This window comes from Augochlora pura, chromosome 7 (assembly GCF_028453695.1).
Source record: "Augochlora pura isolate Apur16 chromosome 7, APUR_v2.2.1, whole genome shotgun sequence".
NCBI lineage: Eukaryota > Metazoa > Arthropoda > Insecta > Hymenoptera > Halictidae > Augochlora > Augochlora pura.
This window is the reverse complement of record NC_135778.1, coordinates 87734-105804: the sequence shown is the minus strand read 5'-3', so window position 1 is coordinate 105804 and position 18071 is coordinate 87734. Positions and strand designations below refer to the sequence as shown.

Sequence of the window (18071 nt, the reverse complement as noted above, 5' to 3'; positions counted from 1 at the left end):
TTTTTGTCGCTAAAATCGCATCTGCGGCGATCGTCTCTTAACAATTGCCACGCGAACCGAGAGTTTCTAAAATCGTTTTTCGACCCTCGATCGATATCGTTTGGTCCGAAGCAACCGCTAGTCCGGAGTATCGAAAGATCGATTGAAATTCTAGGGCTTATTTATTAAGTTCTACGTACATTTTATATACAGAATTTTACACGGACGTACGCGAGTCGTCGTCGAGGAAGCATCTAGTATCGTCGAAAGCGTCGATGTCCGCGACGTCCGTCTCGCTTGTCCCTGATGTTCTCGTACCGCTCGTCGTCGACGATGTATCGTCCGGCGTCTGTTCTTCTCGCGGAATCCTCCTTGAACCGATCGCTGTCGTTCTCGTTGTCGCGATCGTCCTGCTCCTCGTGTCGGTCGTCGTAAAAGTTGCTCGACTGACCGACGCGAACGTGCCCGGTCTCCGATCGCGAACCTTTTCTGTGTCCTTCCTCGTAATCGTAGACCAATGTCTCGCCGTTTCGAGGAACGTCGTTTGCTTCCTCGCGAACCTCGTATCCACCGTGTTCGCGATTCTTCGGAGTTTCTTCCAAACGATTATCGTCGAGCTGCTCCTGCGGCAAGTAGGATTCTCCGTGGCGGCCGTAACCAGAGCCATGGATCTTTCGGTCGTCCGGGTCCCGGGGTTCCAACATGGCCAGTCTTTCGCGTTCGCTCTGGTCTTGTTCGCGGTCTCCATGGTCATCGTGGTGGTGTTCCAACTCGCGATGGTCACCGTAACTCCAGGAACTCCAGTTTTCGCTATGGTACTCCTTGTGGTTGGTTTTAGGTTTTTTTGGCGGTGGTTCGCGAACAAACACGACTTTTGTGTGAAATCGGTGTTCGACTATGTCTGGCACGTGAATCCTCAAGTGGACACTGAAATCGGCGACGGAAATGAAAAACGTTCCTTCCCCAGCCGAACCATCGTCGTCGTCGTCGTCGTCGTCATCGTCGAATATCTTTGCAAGTTATCGAAATCGATTGGTCAAAGTACTCACTGCTTTTTGCCGGTGATTCCGTGGGGCGCGACTCGGAAAAGTAGAGCGAGGAAGAAGCAGTTGAGCGCTTCCTGAACAATCGGCGAACGTTGGCGTGAGTATATTCGATATCGAGTATATCGATATTACTAAAAATATTACCTTGTTCATGATCGATGGATCGAACGAGGACGGGCGGCGATCGAAGACGAGTGGCGCGAGCGAAGCGATTGCCGGGAACGAATTGTCCGACGTCGTCGACGTTACCACAGTTTTATATCGCGCGTCTCCGTCGACTTGGAACTGGGACGGAACAAGCAGCGGAAACCACGAAACTGCATCGAATCTCGCGGAGTTTTACGGCTGGCAAAACGCTTTCGCCGCTTCGACGTGCCATGCTCGATCCGGCAATTGGCCGCGAACGCGTGAAACGCGATGCTCCGAACGGAAACGCGCGTTCCAGCAGAGAGTTCACGGTGGTCCGGAAGTGTTTCAAACCATCGACGAACCGACGAGCGTTCACCAGCCGTCTACGCGCACTGGCCTCGGCCACCGCAGAATCGATCCAGTCTGCTCCACGATGAGAATTTGTTCGCGCGAGCGTTAAAAGGTCGATTGAATCGATTGCGACAAATAATATTGCTAAACGCTATTTATTGAACTCGTCCTTAACGGCAAACGGCATAATTGTATTCGCTTAACGGCAACGATGCTGCTCGAGCGCATTTGTACATTGTTATCACTTTGCTTTATTTTTACTCGACGATTCGACGCTTGCGACCCCTCCTCGTCTCTACTATTATACATATATATCGCACATACATGTATAGATCGCAGGTATTTTATACGAACTAATACAGTGGTTGACTCGCGGCTCTAAACATCGTACTTGTCCTCGTCCTCCAGCTCCTCGTCCTTCTCGCGACGATCGTGACGGCCGTGGTGCTCGTGGAGCTCTTCATGCTCGTGAGTATAACGGGGAATGATCTTGTAGATCGTGTGCGTGTGCTCCACCTTCTTGACTCTGTAAGGCACGTGGATGGTCACCTTCTTCCTGAAAAAAATAATACGAATCCGATGGTACCTCGCGTTCTTTCGATTCGTTCCGAACATCGTCGGCACACGGTGTACGTACGTTTCCACGACACGATGTCGCAGCAGCACGAGGAACATCGCCAACACGACGCCGAACTGCAAAGATAATAAACGCGTGACGCACAATTTTCCGAAGAAGACGATCTATCGACGATTCGCTCCAATGCGACGTAATGTTCTGGAACAGCGGTTGCGCGATACTTTACGGTTCAGGAGTTTAAAGTTCGCAGAGTACCGAATCGGCGACCAACGATCAACGACCAAACGGCCGTTCGATCCAGAGAAAAGAAATCTCGAGAAAGAATTTCTTCCGGAATCTATGGTCGAGGACGCGTGCTCCTTCCAGACTGGAGTACAAAGGATATCTTTCGAGCGGCTGAACGTTTAACGCGCGAAAACGATCGAGGGACCGAGGTGACGTACCAGAAACGTGATCCTCATCTCGCGGAGGACTCGACGGTGGTGTCGTTGGTTGCTTCTGCTGCTGCTGGATGCCGAGCGCAGGGTGCCGATCCTCGTCGGTTACTGGTTCGCGAGGCTATTCGGTGTTGCCTGCTCCCGCAATTTACACCGGAGAAACGGAGGCGTTCTGCGGGTCGTTGGAACGGACCCTACGTTTATATACATGCAGTTGAAATTACCGAGGCGAATCGTTTCTGAAAGAATACCGAGAAACTCCCGCCACGGCACCGTCTTGGCAACGTGGCACCTTGCAAGGAACACGCTGCATCCGAGTTCGTTCGGCTATACGCCGTACTTTTCACTTTTTTTCCCATTTCACCGAAACTCCGCGAACCTCGACGCGATTCGCGCGACGAGTCATGCGATTCCGCGCGATTTTCGACGACGCGCGAAATGCCGATTCGCAATATCGCGAATCACAATCGAAGCCTGGTTCGAGAGCGCGGTTCGATCGAACGTCGATCGCATCGCCCCGAAACGAGCTCTTCGCCAGCAAACTCCGTCGATTTCTTCTCATTACGAACCCCAACTTTCTTTGCGTTAATCGCTTTCGCTGGAGATTCAACCGTTGTTGGAGATACGGTCGATGCGAAACGATTCCAACAGTTTTTCGAACAGTAGTTTCACTCTTACCCCTCTAAACGAATCAACCAAATTAATTCGGAATCGTCGTGAATTCTATCGATACGATCCTCCAACATCTTTCGCTAGAAATGCTTGCTTCAGGACCGGCGTAACCTACCAACCGGCCCAACAACCGACTGCATCCAGGAAGCAACGGCTGCGGCACTGTACGCTGTACGCTGTACGCTGTAGGCGCGGTGCGCGCGTTTCCTCCAGAACCAAGGTGCTCCGAAACGGTAAATATGGTTGATCGATTCGTGGCTCGTATCGTCGCAATCGAAGAAGAGATCGCCAAGAAAATTAGAAAGCAGGGAGATGAGCGTACAACCGTAAAATTCGGATAGGTGATCGAAAGGAAGACAACGACCTAACAAAATTTGATAAACCCTTCCGAAATACAGCTCCGCCGTGGTTTCTATGCTAACCTCGCTCTATTCTTGCAACAAAAATGTGCAATATAAATGAAATTTCCCGCTGCGGCTCTGGTTGTCGAATCGGCTTTGTCCGTCGCAATTGCTTGGTCTTCTTTACGAAATAGTTTTTTAAGCGGAACAGCCAGCAACGGACCGCACCGTTTCACTATGGTGACAGAAGCCAACGTTTATCGCCTTTCGCAATTGCCTTTGCTTGGTCCAATTACTCGTTAACCCAAGCAACCGACACGCCTTGGCAACGGTGGCCCCCGTCTCTCCCTCTATGCGTAGCGATCGGTGAAACTAATTCATTCGCGCTGCGAGATCAATTTATAATCTGGGATACCGAAAGATTTTCTTCCCTCCTAACAATAGGCGAGCAGCACCAGTTCTTGCCCTTACCGGTCACGTATTGTCCTCGACCACTAGTTCTCTGCAAACTGTGACCCGAAACCGCGCATGAACTTGCAAGCGTTACAATTACAATTACGATTTTCTTCATTTCCACTCGCTTCCCCTCGAACTTTGGTGCTCGACGAGTTTGCGATCGAGCTGGATGTTGGACACTGGACAGACGCGAGAGTTAATCGCCTAATCGCGTCTAAATTAGAGAAAAAAAAAATAACTGGCTCTCGCTTTCCACTATTATCTGTTCTGTCGGTGGTCGAATTGGACACGAAAGACGTCGCGCTGCGAACTGCGTTTCTTCTGGCATCGCGATCAACGACTTAATTGGCCAGGAGCTCGCGGTCAATTAACAGTGAAAATCGCCGGTGAAATTGAAAGCGGAGGTGGAAAAACTAGGCGTACATTTGCGAGGAGCGCGCGTTGGATCGTCGCCCCCCCCCCCGCCCCCACCCCCGCGGCGTTCCATTTTGGATCGAGCGATCTTGTGGACGGACACGGTGGAAACGGCGAAACCGAGAGCGGACCGTTCTCGGATTTGTTCGATCGGACGCGCCGTTTCGATCATCGAACCGATCTTGTCGGTTTCACTCGTGCCGCATGCCGTATACGATCGATCGGGAACATCGGTCTTCGGGGAAACGATTGCTCGAAAGGGAGATAAGAAGATCTCGAGCCTGGATCGATCGTGGAATCATCGCGGTCGACTCGAATTCTTATCCTCTTTGCCGTGTTATCCGGAGAAATCAAAAATCTTCTTCGGATGCTGTTCCTTCTCGATTGCAATTTGCTTCGCTGTTTGACGTGTTCGTCCTTGAAAATATCATCTCTGGAATTCGGTGGAAGAAAGAATTGACTCGGACTCGAGGTTTCTTGCATAGAAAGTTCAGTATTTTAATATTTATAGAAAAATTAGACGCGCAATCGTCGAGTAACACGTTCTCGTCGACATCTTACATTCTACGGGATAAAGACACAAACGGACTGTTTTCACGGGAGTATCGGCGGCTCCGGCCCCGACAGATGCTCCTCTAAGGCGGGGACGAAGGCGAAGGCGACTAATCGGCTACTTTCAGTCTCTCGTTAAACTAATTGCAAACTTTTTTTAATTATCGAATGCTACGATGCTCCGATCAATTTCAGCTATGCAACAGCCGTCACGCTCGTCCACGAAAGCATAAAATTATCATTGGTAATGATATCTTATTAAATTGTTACGGCGAAAGCGGCCGTTCATCGTTCGTTACGCAACCGAATTTGTTTCTTCGAAAATCTCGTAAGGTTCGTAGAAACGGACCATGTATTTCTAGAACTCGTTCGCCTTTGTACGTACTCTCGTCTTCTATCGAACCTGCAATTCGCGCGAAAAGGAACATTATTGAACATCCGTTTCTAGTTTTTCATCTTTTTCCTCTTTCGCAATGCATCTCAGCTTCGATACTCGAACTCGGCCGAATCTTAAAAATATCGTTTGAATCATTCGAAGAATCCGCAACTTTCGATCGATGCAACGAAACGCGGTTATCGCCGAGTGCAAGTTATGGAAGGAGAATGGAAAACACCGCTTTCCTAGAACAAAGTTCGAAAAAGTACAACCAGCAAACCGTTGCAGGCGCGCGTGCTCGAGCCACGCAGCCTCTGCTACGTCTTCCATGCAGTTTTCGACGCAAAATCATGGCTCGACGAGAACGCCTCGAATCGTGCCGCGTCCCGTAACTCGACGTAAACGGACTTTGCTCCTGACTATATATTATTAAAAGAGAAAGAGAGAGAGAGAGAGAGAGAGAGAGAGAGAGCCGGCCGCGCGTCCGGCAATGAAAATATCGAAACCGAAGGTTTTCTCGATCACGCGGCCGTTGTTCTACCGATGATCGCTCGGCGACCCAGAGAATTCGGGCGAAATCTTTTCGAGCCGCGGACCGTTGCTGTTATCGTTATCGATTTCGACGACCTTTTCCTCCGATCTCTTCCGGTCTGTGACCGCTTCGCTCTCGGCGCGCTCGTTCCCGTCTTCTCTGTCCGGCGTCTCCCCAGAATTCAACGCGACCTTGCCGTCGTCGCTTCGATCTTGGAAACCCTTCGGATCGTTCCTCGTGGTCCCCGTCCGACCGTGACCCCTCTTGCTTCTAGCATTTCCATTCTTCAGCGCTTCCCAGTAGGCAACGGACCTCGACATCTTTGGGTTGAACGGCTCGAACCGCTCGAACGGTTCTTCCTTGTTGGACGGCCCTGGAGGCGAATCCACGCTGCCGTCCAGATTCAAGTACCTCATCTTCTTACTGAAAAACTGGATGCTGTACCGGGGGCCGTCGTTCTGTTCGGATCCAGAGAAATTGTTCGAGCGCAACTGCTCCCAGATCGAGGACTGCCGGGGGACGATCGGATCCCATTTCACTCTCTGAGAAATTGACCCGGAGACGCTCACCGGTTCGGGAGAATAAGATTTCTGGCTGTTTCCGTTTTCTGCGTTCGTCGGTTCGTCCGTCCTCGTCTGATTTCCCCAAAGAAACTGATAGGAACCACCGGCGGCTATCGGACCTCGGTAGCTGTTATTTGTTCGACGAGGAATAGCAGGTTGAGTTGGGGGAGTAGGAGTAGGAGGAGGAGGAGGAGGGGGAGGGGGAGGGCTTTCCCCTTGTTCGTCGGAACCGGGCTGTAACTTGTTCCTGTGACGAACGACCCTCTGAATAGCGACCGGCTCGCCATTCTTCAAGTTGATTTTATAAGTCCTCGAAATGTGGGCCACCTTGCTGGCTTGGCTCGCCGTCGCGCTCGATTTCGATCCCGCGTCGTGGCCGACGGCGAGCAACGCGTCCGGCAACCCGTAATCGGGATTCACGTGCTGCCCGTACGAGTTTCGAAGAGAATCTGTCGACAGAGGCAGAGGTTCGTGGCCGACGATCGAAACGTCGGCGTGGCTGCTCGAGTCGATCGGACGACGAGGCTGCTGCTGACGATGATGTTGACCGCCGCCGCCGCCTTCGTTGCCTATCGCGAGCACCGCCGAATGCTTCAACAGCTCCTCGGGGGGCAGAATGCTCTTGTCGAAGGTCGTCTCGATCTCGTTTACCGGCAACGACGACACGAAACGGATCACCAGGTTGTCGGGCTGCACCGACTCGAGAAGCCTGATGTAGACTTTCTCGCCGATCCCGGGGAAATGGAACGGGCCGACGAGCGGGCCCACCGATTTCGGGGGATGCACCAGCCGGCGGAGAACGTTGAGCAGCGTGTCGATAAAGTTCTTGTTCTTGGTCACCCGGTAGATCGGCTCCAAATGCACCGCGCCATCGTCGAAAGCGTCCGGCGGGCCCTGCACGCTCTCCACCTGGTGATCGACGAGATTCTCGCCGGTCGTCTCGTAGGATCGGCCCACCCGGATCAGGTTGCCGGCACTCTTCCGAAGCTGTCTTCTCCTACGATCCCCGTTCGAGCGGCTCCGACGAACCCAGGCCATCGACCGACCCGGCCGAACGTCGAACACCTGCTTCGGAGCACCACCGTGGCCGCCGAATCGGATGCTCGGCTTCAACGTTTCCGGCTGCAACGTGGTGAAAGTGATCTCGGCGACGTCCGTGACATTGTCCCTTCGCGGCTGCGCCGCCTGATGATGATGATGATGATGATGCTTCTTCTCCGGCCGTCTGCGGTGAATACGATAGCCGATTAGCCGAAAAGTAACGAGATCGTTACACGGTGAACTGCTACCGTACACATAGAATTACGCGGAATAAGAATAAGATTTTTGAACGCGAAGTACGCGCGGCAACGAGCTCGGGATGGTTGGGATATCAAACAGCGAAACGAAAGCGTAACGGACAAATTAAACTCCCCTCTATCCGCCGCGTTCAATTCTCTTTGTATATCCAATCGACGTTGTTACGTGTCCAACATGGAATATGGGACGCATATGAAACTGATTACAAATTGAGAGGTTTCCGATCGAGGTTTCGAGATCGAGAGGATCGACCTCGCGAACGTTGTCCGCGAAGTAGTGCCCGTTGAAAAACGTACCTGTCCGGCTGCACGGTTTCTGCGCGATGAAACGCCGGTATTAATGCAGCACAGACCTGTAATCACACAGATATAACCATGAAGACCGCGAGTTTTCGTTTCTAAATTTAAGATGGAACGAGAACAACGATTATTAGCGCGTTAATCGTTAATCTTTATTAACCAGCGCGTCTGCTGCGAAAAATAGATATAATAGAGTGCTTCCGAAATAACGATTCTCGGGGCTCTCGTAAAACGGCCTTTTAGCATCGCGTTTAGACACGTTTCGCACGTTCCGCGAAACAATTTCTATCGTTGATACGGCAAGCCCTTTTCTCGATCCCCTTCGATCCTTCGATATCAAGAACCTTCGGAATCGGTAGGTGATCGAAGGTATTGAAACAGGAAGAACAACAGTTGTGGGCCGCGCGAAGGGAGGCGAAACCGTAAACGATATCCGTCGGGTCGACGACGACGACGACGACGACGACGACGTTTCGCAATAAAAACACTTTCCCTCGAAAATCACGGTGAAATGTTCTCAAGCGAAGCACACCCGAACACGATAGAACTTGTACCAGCGATAGGGACGGATTCGACTTAAACGATCGAGTCTGCGAAATCGGTTCGATTCGATTCGTCGAATTCGGCGAAGTCGTTGAAATCGTTGAACTCGTTCGATTCGCGGGCCAAGAGAAGAATCACAACGTCTCGACCCCGTCGACGCGTTCGAATACGCAGAGCGCAGAGACGACCGACTCTGATCGGCTCACCGTGACCACGTGCGCGATCCTCATGTTGTCGATCGCACCAAGTCCCACTAGATCACCGCGCACCGATCCAACTATGGGGACCACCGTTCATCGACAACGTCTTTTAAAGCTCCCCCGGAGCGACTGGTGGTACCCGGGGTCCGGGACGTCGTTAAACTGGACCCGACGACATCGTTTCGCGCGTATAGCGTGTACGTGGTACCGACGCCGTAAGTTTTCTCTAAACTGTAAGCGGTTCAAAGACTCGTTCGATCTGCCCGCGAGTCGGGTAATTGGTGCATCGCACGTCGCTCGCACGGTTTCCTCTGAAACGATCTCGCGCGTGGCCGAAAAGGGGAGGAGCTGTTTCGAGGAAAGAACAGGCTCGGTTTAGGGAAATCGGCCGGCGAATCGATCGGGGTTCTTTGGACGATGACGAACGGTTCGGAATCGCATTTCGAAACGAGAGAATCGAAACTATCGAATGATGATCCACCGACCGGATCGATCGCGTTTGCGTTGGTTCTCCCGAAAAGAAAGACGACGACGCGACGCGACGCGACTGTCCGCGGATGGCTCACTGACAGTCGTTCATTGTGCTCCTTCGCATATATATATATACGTATATATATATTTATATGCATATATACATAGATACGTATACCGCGCAGACCTCTTCGCTATAGCTGGTGGAACATCCGCGGAGCTCGCGACTCGCGAACGCGTCTCCGTCGGCGGCCACGATACCGCCCACAGGCCCGCGATGGGCCATTCCCGCGCTTCGCGAGCAACCCGGGGCACGCTTCGTCCCAATGAAAGTGAATTTCCCTAGGCGTTAATTGGCAGAGGCAGATATGCCGGCGCTGGCACGCGCTGCCAGACTCGCGAACATGGAAAACCGCGTCGCGTCGTCACGGGCTCCTCGGTCGCTGTCTCCGTCTAGAAAAGGCGCGCGGCGGGTAACCGATGCGAACGCGAACGCGAACGCGAACGCGAACGCGAACGCGGTACGCCGAACTCGCAAATAGCTTGCGTTTCCACGCAGTCCATCTCGCCAGACCTGTTTATAAATCAGCTAATTGACGTGTATCGAAAGTCGCCGGACGCGGCCGCGCGGACACTCGGACTCGTCTTGGCCAAGAAAACGACTGCCGCGCGCGGCCATAAGCGGCGCCGCGGGCGAAAAAACGAAGCCATTGGGAAGGCCTTATTAAAGATACATAAGGAATAGAATTTCGCTCGGCGCATTGAAAAAAGAGGAACATCCGTGTCGCCGAGCACGATTTGCAATTACAGTTGGCGGAACGTCGAAAGCGATGGCAACTGCGGTCGATTTTTATCATTTTTATCACCGCGTTTTCTAGACAAGGTTTTACTTTCGGAATATTCGATTTCAATAGAAACTTTGGTCGCTTTCGTTCGTAAATCGCCGGTCACGAATCGCGGGCCGAGGATCGCGGCGAATACGCTCGGTTGAGGCGGGAGATCACGGGATAAGGTTTCAGTACAATAAATAAAATGATGCAGCGTTCCATGGTAAAAGTGTCTAATGCATACGGTATACAAAATACAGGATCGTCTTATCGCTCCGCGAATCGAATCAACGGAGCGCGAACGGCTCGAGCCGGCTGGACCGAGCTGGGCCGGGCTACGTCGAGCTGGACGGAATAGAAATTGCCGAAATTAAAAACAAACGGACGACTCTGATCAGTTTTTAATTTCGGCGATAAGATACGCAAGCGTTTTTCATCGGCGCAGCTCCGTTCGACGGAGAAACGAAAGTGGCGTACCGTGCGAAGATGGGGTGGTTCCAAGGTCCGCGACCAAGACACGCGATACAGCGATGGCCGGTGGTCGCACTGCGACAAGAAGTCGCGCTTTCCGCCGATACGGCGACGGCTGTTTTACTCGTAGTTGAAACGGCGCTTCCCATCGAAACGAAACCCGTAGGCTGCGCTGTTGGGAGCGTTGATCAGTGCCGGGTTCCTGAACTGGTGAAACGACCCGTGAAGATGAGCCGGTCGGACCGCGTTCTGCTCCTCCTCCTGAGATCCTTTCAGGTAGAACGCCTCGAACTGGCCTTCCGGCAGCAGGATGTCCTTCAACGATTTGTCGCCGGGATCGTAAGCGGACGCTGTCCGGGCCAACAATGTCGTCATTACTGTCGATAGAAGTAGACCCTGCTGCAAGCGTAACGACTCATTGGTACTACAGCGTATGTATGAACGAAACATTTTGATCGAATACGTTCCGCATGTAACAAGCAGGAGTTTATCGATCATTTCCCGGCGAAGCGCGGTCTAAAGTCGTCTTAGTATTTCGGCTCTTTCCACCGTTTTCTTATAAATTTTTCCCGCACAAATCACCATTTTTTATAAACCTGTGAAATTTACTGCCCAACGGTGTATTATTTATTGCTAGTTTGATATCGTTAACGTAAAATACATAATGCAATCGCTATATTGTAACGGGCACGAGCTAACCGTGTCAGATACGCATCTCGGAAAATCTAGAATAGCGATTGTACGCCTAAACGGAGTTTTTTACGCGCCGATGCCACAAACTGAAAAAAAAGACCAAGTCGAATCGTTCAGATTTCGCGGAGGTAACGTCATTATAAACGACGGCTGTTATCTCGTTTACCGCGTTAACTTCTCATCGGCGAAAACTATTAATTGGAAGAAGCGTACGGTTCGGATGCTCGGTGAAGTTCGCCTTTGCGATCGTATGTAATAGATACGTTCGAACGAAATTATTTCTACACAATTCTACACAATTCTACACATCGATAATATTACGATAACATAACGGAATGCTCACACACTCTAACGTACCACCAATAATAAGGTGAAACCGTTCCAAGTCATCTCGGTCCTCGCAATATTGGCGGCTGGAGTCGCTGAAACGATCGAAGAACAGACACGTGCATGTCTGCATAAAACGAGAAACTGAAATAACACTTTCGACAAATATTTGCTAAAACATCGCGCGTCCTTTGGCCCACCAACGATTCTGATTATGACAAAGTATGTTAGAAAAGTTCGATCTTGCAATATCGTGTTCGGGTTCTTGAGACAAGCGGCAATTATACCCTTGCTTCGAATTAGTCGATTCGACGAGGCTCGACGGCTCGTGCTCAAACACCCGTGTAATCTACGAATCGCCGTTTTACCAACGCGCCGACGGATCTGGATATGGGGAAGAAAAAGATCTCCGAAGATTACTAATTAAAGAAGCACCGGCCGTTCGCTGTTTCGCATTCGAATGACATCTTGCGGAATGTTTCGCTCGCGGAACGAACGTTGCATGCGAAACGTTTATGTATTTATCAACGTAATCGATAGTTAAAAGAACGCAACGCGTTTTCTCGTCTTTATTAACGTACGCACGCAACGCGTTTACGTATCGGTATATTAACGACCGTGTAAGGTACGTTTCATTTTCTTTTTCCACGACCTCTGCTCAGCAGATTTCTCACGATTACTCGGCAAAAGAAATTGCACTTTTTTTCAGCAGAAGAAACGTTCGTAAATGATTCTCGTTCCGTTATCTCCGTAACGAAACGTTATATTCGACACTGTAACGTCCAAGCTCTAAACGCGATACTGCACGATTTTGTAATCGTTTATGTCACAAAATGGTCCCGATCAAGCAGACCGATTGATTCAGCCGGTCTGACAAAAGACTGGTCAATTCCACTTCCGCTCTTTGACCGTCAACCGACGATTCTTGAAATCAAGATTACGGAAATCCGAGGTTCGATTTACCGAGAGCAATTTCCATCTAGTGTATAACAATGTTGTGTGCGCGTCTGAAACGTGTTAACGACACCTGGAACTACATATCCTTTAGATTTCGGCTCCACTGTTCCCTCGAAGAGAAAGCTAGCCCTGCTATCGTGTTTGGCCCAAAAAGCTACACGCAGTCTATCGATCAAATTGAACTTATTACCTCGTACGACAATTTCTACGTACAATTTCCCACAAAACGATCACTTTATGGAAACAAGTTCTCTCCGGAATATCCAGGATCTAACAAAGAACCGCGAGAGAACGATCGAACATTGGACCCGAACGATATCGTGTAAAACCTTCGAAGGCGACAGCAATCCTCGGCGTCGAAAAATTGAACGATCGTTCATGGTTGAAACTCACCGAGAACAGCCGTGGCAAAAGTGAAAGCCGCTCCTCGAGCGTTCGTATACAACAGCACGATGCCCGAGACCGTTTCCTCTATCTATTCGATCTGGGCACGTTTAACGACCTTGCCGCTGCCAGTGCAGGCTGTTGTATGCGCCCCCACGTCGCGTCGCGTCGCGTGTCCAAGACGAATACGAAGACGAAGACCGAGACCAAGTGCGGAGCAGAGCCGAGCCGATGATTGCGAGTTGATTGCGAGCAGAACGGAGCAAAGCAGAACAGAGCCGAACGGAGCGGAACGGAACAGCGTCGAGCCGAGCCGAGCTGAATGGTTGAAACGGAAGCCGATGAAAGTGGAAAACTAGCAACCTCGGGTTTTGCCGACAGCGCTGCTCGGTTTTTATCAAGTTCTCGCGAACTTAAATGCTCACGACACGCACGCGATTAGCGTTAGAAATCGTTTAATAAGAAACCGCACGACGCTTGACAACTTCTTCGGGGCTTCGGTAAGAACGTTTCAGAATCGTGTCTGTTGCGGCGATAAACGCGATCATTACCGAATACCGATCCTCCATCCATAAAAATATCACGAAATTCGAATAATGTTTCTCCAATGAGTCCTTGGTGGGGTTCGAGTACTGTCAAGATACATATTCTGAAATGAACCGATGAGTTCTTTGAAGCTCGTTAAAACTATCGACAACAGAAATAAATGTCCTACCGGAAATTCAAATGAAATCTCTATGCTGTCGAGTAAATACTATTTCAATTTTATAGCTGTATTCGAAAAATACATTTTTCTCGCTGAAATTATGAAAACGAGTTAATCGAGATTCTAAAGCAAGATTTTGTATTTGCTCTTCCGCGGTATCTAAATAAATAACTAAATCAATCAACAGCTAAATGTATAACTTCTTTTTCGGACATAGAGACTGTGTTACGATCAAATATTCTTTTATATTTTGCGATTATTTTCGATTGTTTTTCATCCTTTCCCCTCTTTTTCAGCTTAGTATTTACTTTGGAATTTAACAAATGAAGTACAAAGAACACGATGTAACTCACAAAAATGTTGTTTCTAATCGTTATTTCGAAGAGAATGAACTTTCTTTTAATCGTATCGCTGAAATTTTGCTTCCCTTAACAATATACCTTACCCGGACACACATTTTCACAGCGAAAATATTAGTTTCTCAAAAATACGTTTACATTAAAATATATTTAAAGGATAATTCATTTTCTAGTCACGTATAAAAATTGCTCCATCTTCACAGTTCCTTTTGAAATTTCTCAATGATACTTTCAGAAATTACTGTTCGCACTATACATACATTCTTGAATGATGGGCGATCACAATATCTCTAGGTTACTCGAAAGATACTAGTTCAAACTACAATAGAAGAGATACTACCGATAAATATAAGAAACTGTACAACAATTTATTTATACAAAAAATCAGGTATCCTCATATAAATACAAAATCGAAGGATAAGGAAATGGAATTAAATTATGATATGCCTGCTCGAAAAAATCAGACGTCTTAGAATAAACTTGCAGCTGCCCGTAACAATCACTGGATTCTTGACATTATTGTCTAGTCGAAATTTCCGTATCCCGATAATTCATCAAATAATTACAGTCGATTTCGAAATATAGCGTAACCATCAGTCTACAATAAATAATTCTAAATTCTTTTTGAAAATGCAATGCGCTACGTATCACAATGTGCACCCTACATTAACTAGAATCTAGAGTGTGCGAAACCTCGATTTCAAAATTAATGTCATGTTCCACGTATTCCTTGTCGCATATACATGTTTGTAACGCTAATGCTTACCATGCCGATTATGAACGTATATATGTTCCACGTACCACGAATGAAACATTTATGAACATTTTAAACGTGTCGCTAGCATGACACAACGATACCAAAATCTAAATACAAAAAGCTTTACAACAAGCATAACATGATAATATGTTCGATAATTTACAAATGTTTATGTTTTCATACTTATATTATATATATAAGAAGTATATATTAAACGTATGCGCGCATTTTTAAGTACATTTAAAATATGGTCGCAATGAATCTTTAGATGATGGTATAAAATTACAAATTCTATTCTATTCACTTGTACACGACTTCATGATACGTCATATACGTATATAGTTTATACATACATAAATATGTATATATAAGTATATGTATACTATATGTAGTCTATATTTACATGTATTAAATATCCCTGGGATGTAGCCATGTAATCGAATACATTACACCGAATATAAATAAGAATCTAGCTTTGTTTTGCACTTTGGAGGCGAGGTAAATGGCGAGAACCATGCAACTGAAAATCTTCCAAACACGGCTTGAATGGATTTCCATTTGCTATTACGGACCCATCTGGCTTCTTCTTTCTTGAGTTGTTCAATGCCCTATAAGAAGAACACGTGACTTGGTACGACATTTAAAGAATTAATAAATTTTCATTTACCAACGTGCAACAATTAATTTACATACAGTTTCGTCATTCCAAATGGCTTGCAGTTGTGTTCCCAACATTACAGCGGTAAAAATGGCAAAGAGAAGTGCCTCGAAAGCTAAGAAAAGTAAAAGCACCACCGTTGCAGGTGGACTGAATGTAGAACATTCCTTCCACTCTTGTCTTACACACGTTGTAAACTGTTGTATACATAAGAATAAGGACTGCAACGACATTCCAGCTATATAGAACTGAAATATATATCGTAAAGAATTAATTTGAGTTCCAGTTTGTTTCCAGTACACAGAGACACTTACCGTGAACAGTACGAAATACTTTTGATTATTTTCTCCGACACAATTATTCACCCACGGACAATGGTGGTCCATTTTTCTAATACATCTGTGGAAAGGTATGAAAGAATTGTCATTCGATTAGTATGTAACATTAGGTGAACCTTATGTTTAGGGAAAGCAGATCGGATGACCGTCGTTTTAGCCATCGCTTCTTTCTAATTATAAATGTTATGAACAAGAATAGATTGACACATGTTATCAGGGACACTCTCCGAAATTGGACTGCTGAAACCAATTTCGAATTCATCAGGATTAGATGGGGAGGAGGTGCAAAGGGCTCGTTTAACACGGTTAACTCGACGACGCTCACAATGTTCGTTTTTTTTTTCCTAGGCGTTGTCTGGATTAGATCTCGTTTAAATCTTTATTAAAATAGGTCAGATAATTTCTATAATAATTGTCGAATATTTCACGTTTTGCCCGAGAGTATTTCGGAATCGAAAGCCAAACGACGGTAATATCTATGGGGAAAATATTGTTTGAAACTATGGCTTTGAGAACATAGGTCAAGATCGTCCAATTCGCCTGCTCTAAATGTAAGATTTACCTAATAAAGTTGTATAAGAAAAATGTACCTTTGGCAAACAGAACAGTGATGTGCTCTATCTGGTTTAATAGAGCAGCACTTTGGACATTTAAAAATTAATTGTCCACCTCTAAATCCCATTTGTTCTATCATCTCTTTTGTTGCGTTACCTTTTGGAACAGCACCCTATGCATAAACATAATTGCTAATATTGTGAATTACCATGGTACAAATTATTGTGTGCAATAATACTTACTGGATCTGTGAACATTGTCCTCAAATGAGAAGCAAAGGCTAAGAAAGTTAACGACTGAAATATTGCAGTGTTTAGACCGGAATATAGAGAATTTATTGTAGGAATAAGGATTACTGCCATCACAACAAATTCTGCATAGATGATTAACAACCATGTTAAAACTGCGCATATAATTCCACATATGTCCTGCAAACAAAGAACATATGTATCATAAGCTGCCGTCAAAACAAGAAAGAAAGAAAATAAATTGTGTATGTATACGTACTTTAATACACCATAATCTTCCACCATAACATCTATTATGAACATCTCTTTCTCTTTGAAAGGTAATATAATCATAATCCATGATTTAGAATTACCAACAATGTCCTCAAACATTAATTATACATATGAAAACACAAATAACGCTGATTAATATAATCATAATTTATTAATGGAATCATAGTCCATTGCCTGAAACGAATACATATTAAAAAAATTAAGATACATATGAATCACAGACCGTGACAGTCTGTCTCAAAAGTGACGAAAAATTAGCGAGACACAGTTGGTTGTCGAGCAAAACTTTATTATAACCTTGTACAAACTACTTACGCTGCACCGCTTTGGCTCGCGAGAACTGAACAGCACGTATTGTTATTCATTCAAAATTTCTTTATTGTATCGTCTCCAATAATACGCATAACATATACTATGAATATCGAGTTACAGAATTGATTTTTCTGTTGTCACCTCTCGCGTAATTGGCCTGGCTAGGTCCATCCATTAATAAACAATCGCGCCGTTTCTACGGGGTTACCATTAAATATCCAACGAATGTTCTCTCATAAAAAACGGTTCAAGTACAATGTACATATATATATATATATATATATATATATATATATATATATATATATCGTTTAGTAAGCCGACCACAAAACGGAACTTGAACTCGTTATCACGTGTAGTGTAGATTATGATGACGATGTGTACTGGTTCGATTTCTAAACGTCACCGATACTCGCCATTGAACGGTACATGATACACAACATGTACATACGTACGCGTATTACGAACGTACTTGGCATTCGAACGGGAATGAGACGACGGAACCATGGACCTGACAGATGTTTTCGATGGATGGAAATGCGTTAGTATGCGTTAACGCACAGTACAAGTTGCAACATGTAGATGCGAAACTTTAACAATCTTCAGGAACCAGTGATCGGTGCGTATGCGTTCACACGCGTAGGTGCATTTATACACTGCATGTGTATTATAATCGGTCTTACCGTCGTACACCACCAGGTCGCAGCTTGATCCGTTAGCGAAGCTCAATATAGAAATTTTCTTTGCTACGATTGGCTGACGATTCACTGCTGAAATAGTATTTATTACAGATTGGATGCGCAGAAAATGGTGGGGATGTGCCCGCCAGCTTAAAGAGTAAGAAACATGTGCAGAAGTAGCTCTTATTACTGCATATCATACATACTTACATGTGCATGTATGTACCTTACATGTAACAGTTACAAGGTTCTTTCGGTTCTTCGTAACTGTTTCAGTTGAAATCGATGT

The 18071-nt window shown here is 46.8% G+C and overlaps 5 protein-coding genes across 5 annotated transcripts; all 5 read right to left on the bottom strand.

The window, feature by feature from the left end:
• Window positions 1-199: 199 nt before the first annotated feature.
• Window positions 200-1495, bottom strand: LOC144473169 (uncharacterized). Its single transcript, XM_078186795.1, has 3 exons — window positions 1170-1495; window positions 1029-1099; window positions 200-906 (listed from the first exon to the last, which is right to left on the bottom strand). The coding sequence occupies exons 1-3, from the start codon at window positions 1176-1178 to the stop codon at window positions 234-236; spliced, it is 753 nt and encodes a 250-aa protein (XP_078042921.1). The 5' UTR covers window positions 1179-1495; the 3' UTR covers window positions 200-233.
• Window positions 1496-1747: 252 nt separating this feature from the next.
• LOC144473165 (uncharacterized) lies at window positions 1748-2744 on the bottom strand. Its single transcript, XM_078186792.1, is given in 3 exon segments — window positions 1748-2061; window positions 2143-2198; window positions 2526-2744. Coding segments are annotated over 3 exon segments (438 nt in total). The 5' UTR covers window positions 2730-2744; the 3' UTR covers window positions 1748-1883.
• Window positions 2745-4999: 2255 nt separating this feature from the next.
• LOC144473157 (uncharacterized) lies at window positions 5000-8796 on the bottom strand. Its single transcript, XM_078186784.1, has 3 exons — window positions 8773-8796; window positions 8021-8076; window positions 5000-7650 (listed from the first exon to the last, which is right to left on the bottom strand). The coding sequence occupies exons 1-3, from the start codon at window positions 8794-8796 to the stop codon at window positions 5868-5870; spliced, it is 1863 nt and encodes a 620-aa protein (XP_078042910.1). The 3' UTR covers window positions 5000-5867.
• A 1484-nt stretch (window positions 8797-10280) lies between these two features.
• LOC144473166 (uncharacterized) lies at window positions 10281-13203 on the bottom strand. Its single transcript, XM_078186793.1, has 3 exons — window positions 12906-13203; window positions 11586-11650; window positions 10281-10934 (listed from the first exon to the last, which is right to left on the bottom strand). Exons 2-3 carry the CDS (start codon window positions 11616-11618, stop codon window positions 10656-10658), a joined length of 312 nt encoding a protein of 103 aa, XP_078042919.1. The 5' UTR covers window positions 11619-11650; window positions 12906-13203; the 3' UTR covers window positions 10281-10655.
• Window positions 13204-14308: 1105 nt separating this feature from the next.
• LOC144473164 (palmitoyltransferase ZDHHC3) lies at window positions 14309-17891 on the bottom strand. The gene is made up of 7 exons (XM_078186791.1): window positions 17106-17891; window positions 16777-16964; window positions 16512-16697; window positions 16305-16441; window positions 15691-15775; window positions 15412-15624; window positions 14309-15326 (listed from the first exon to the last, which is right to left on the bottom strand). Exons 2-7 carry the CDS (start codon window positions 16855-16857, stop codon window positions 15165-15167), a joined length of 864 nt encoding a protein of 287 aa, XP_078042917.1. The 5' UTR covers window positions 16858-16964; window positions 17106-17891; the 3' UTR covers window positions 14309-15164.
• Between the last annotated feature and the right edge of the window lie 180 nt (window positions 17892-18071).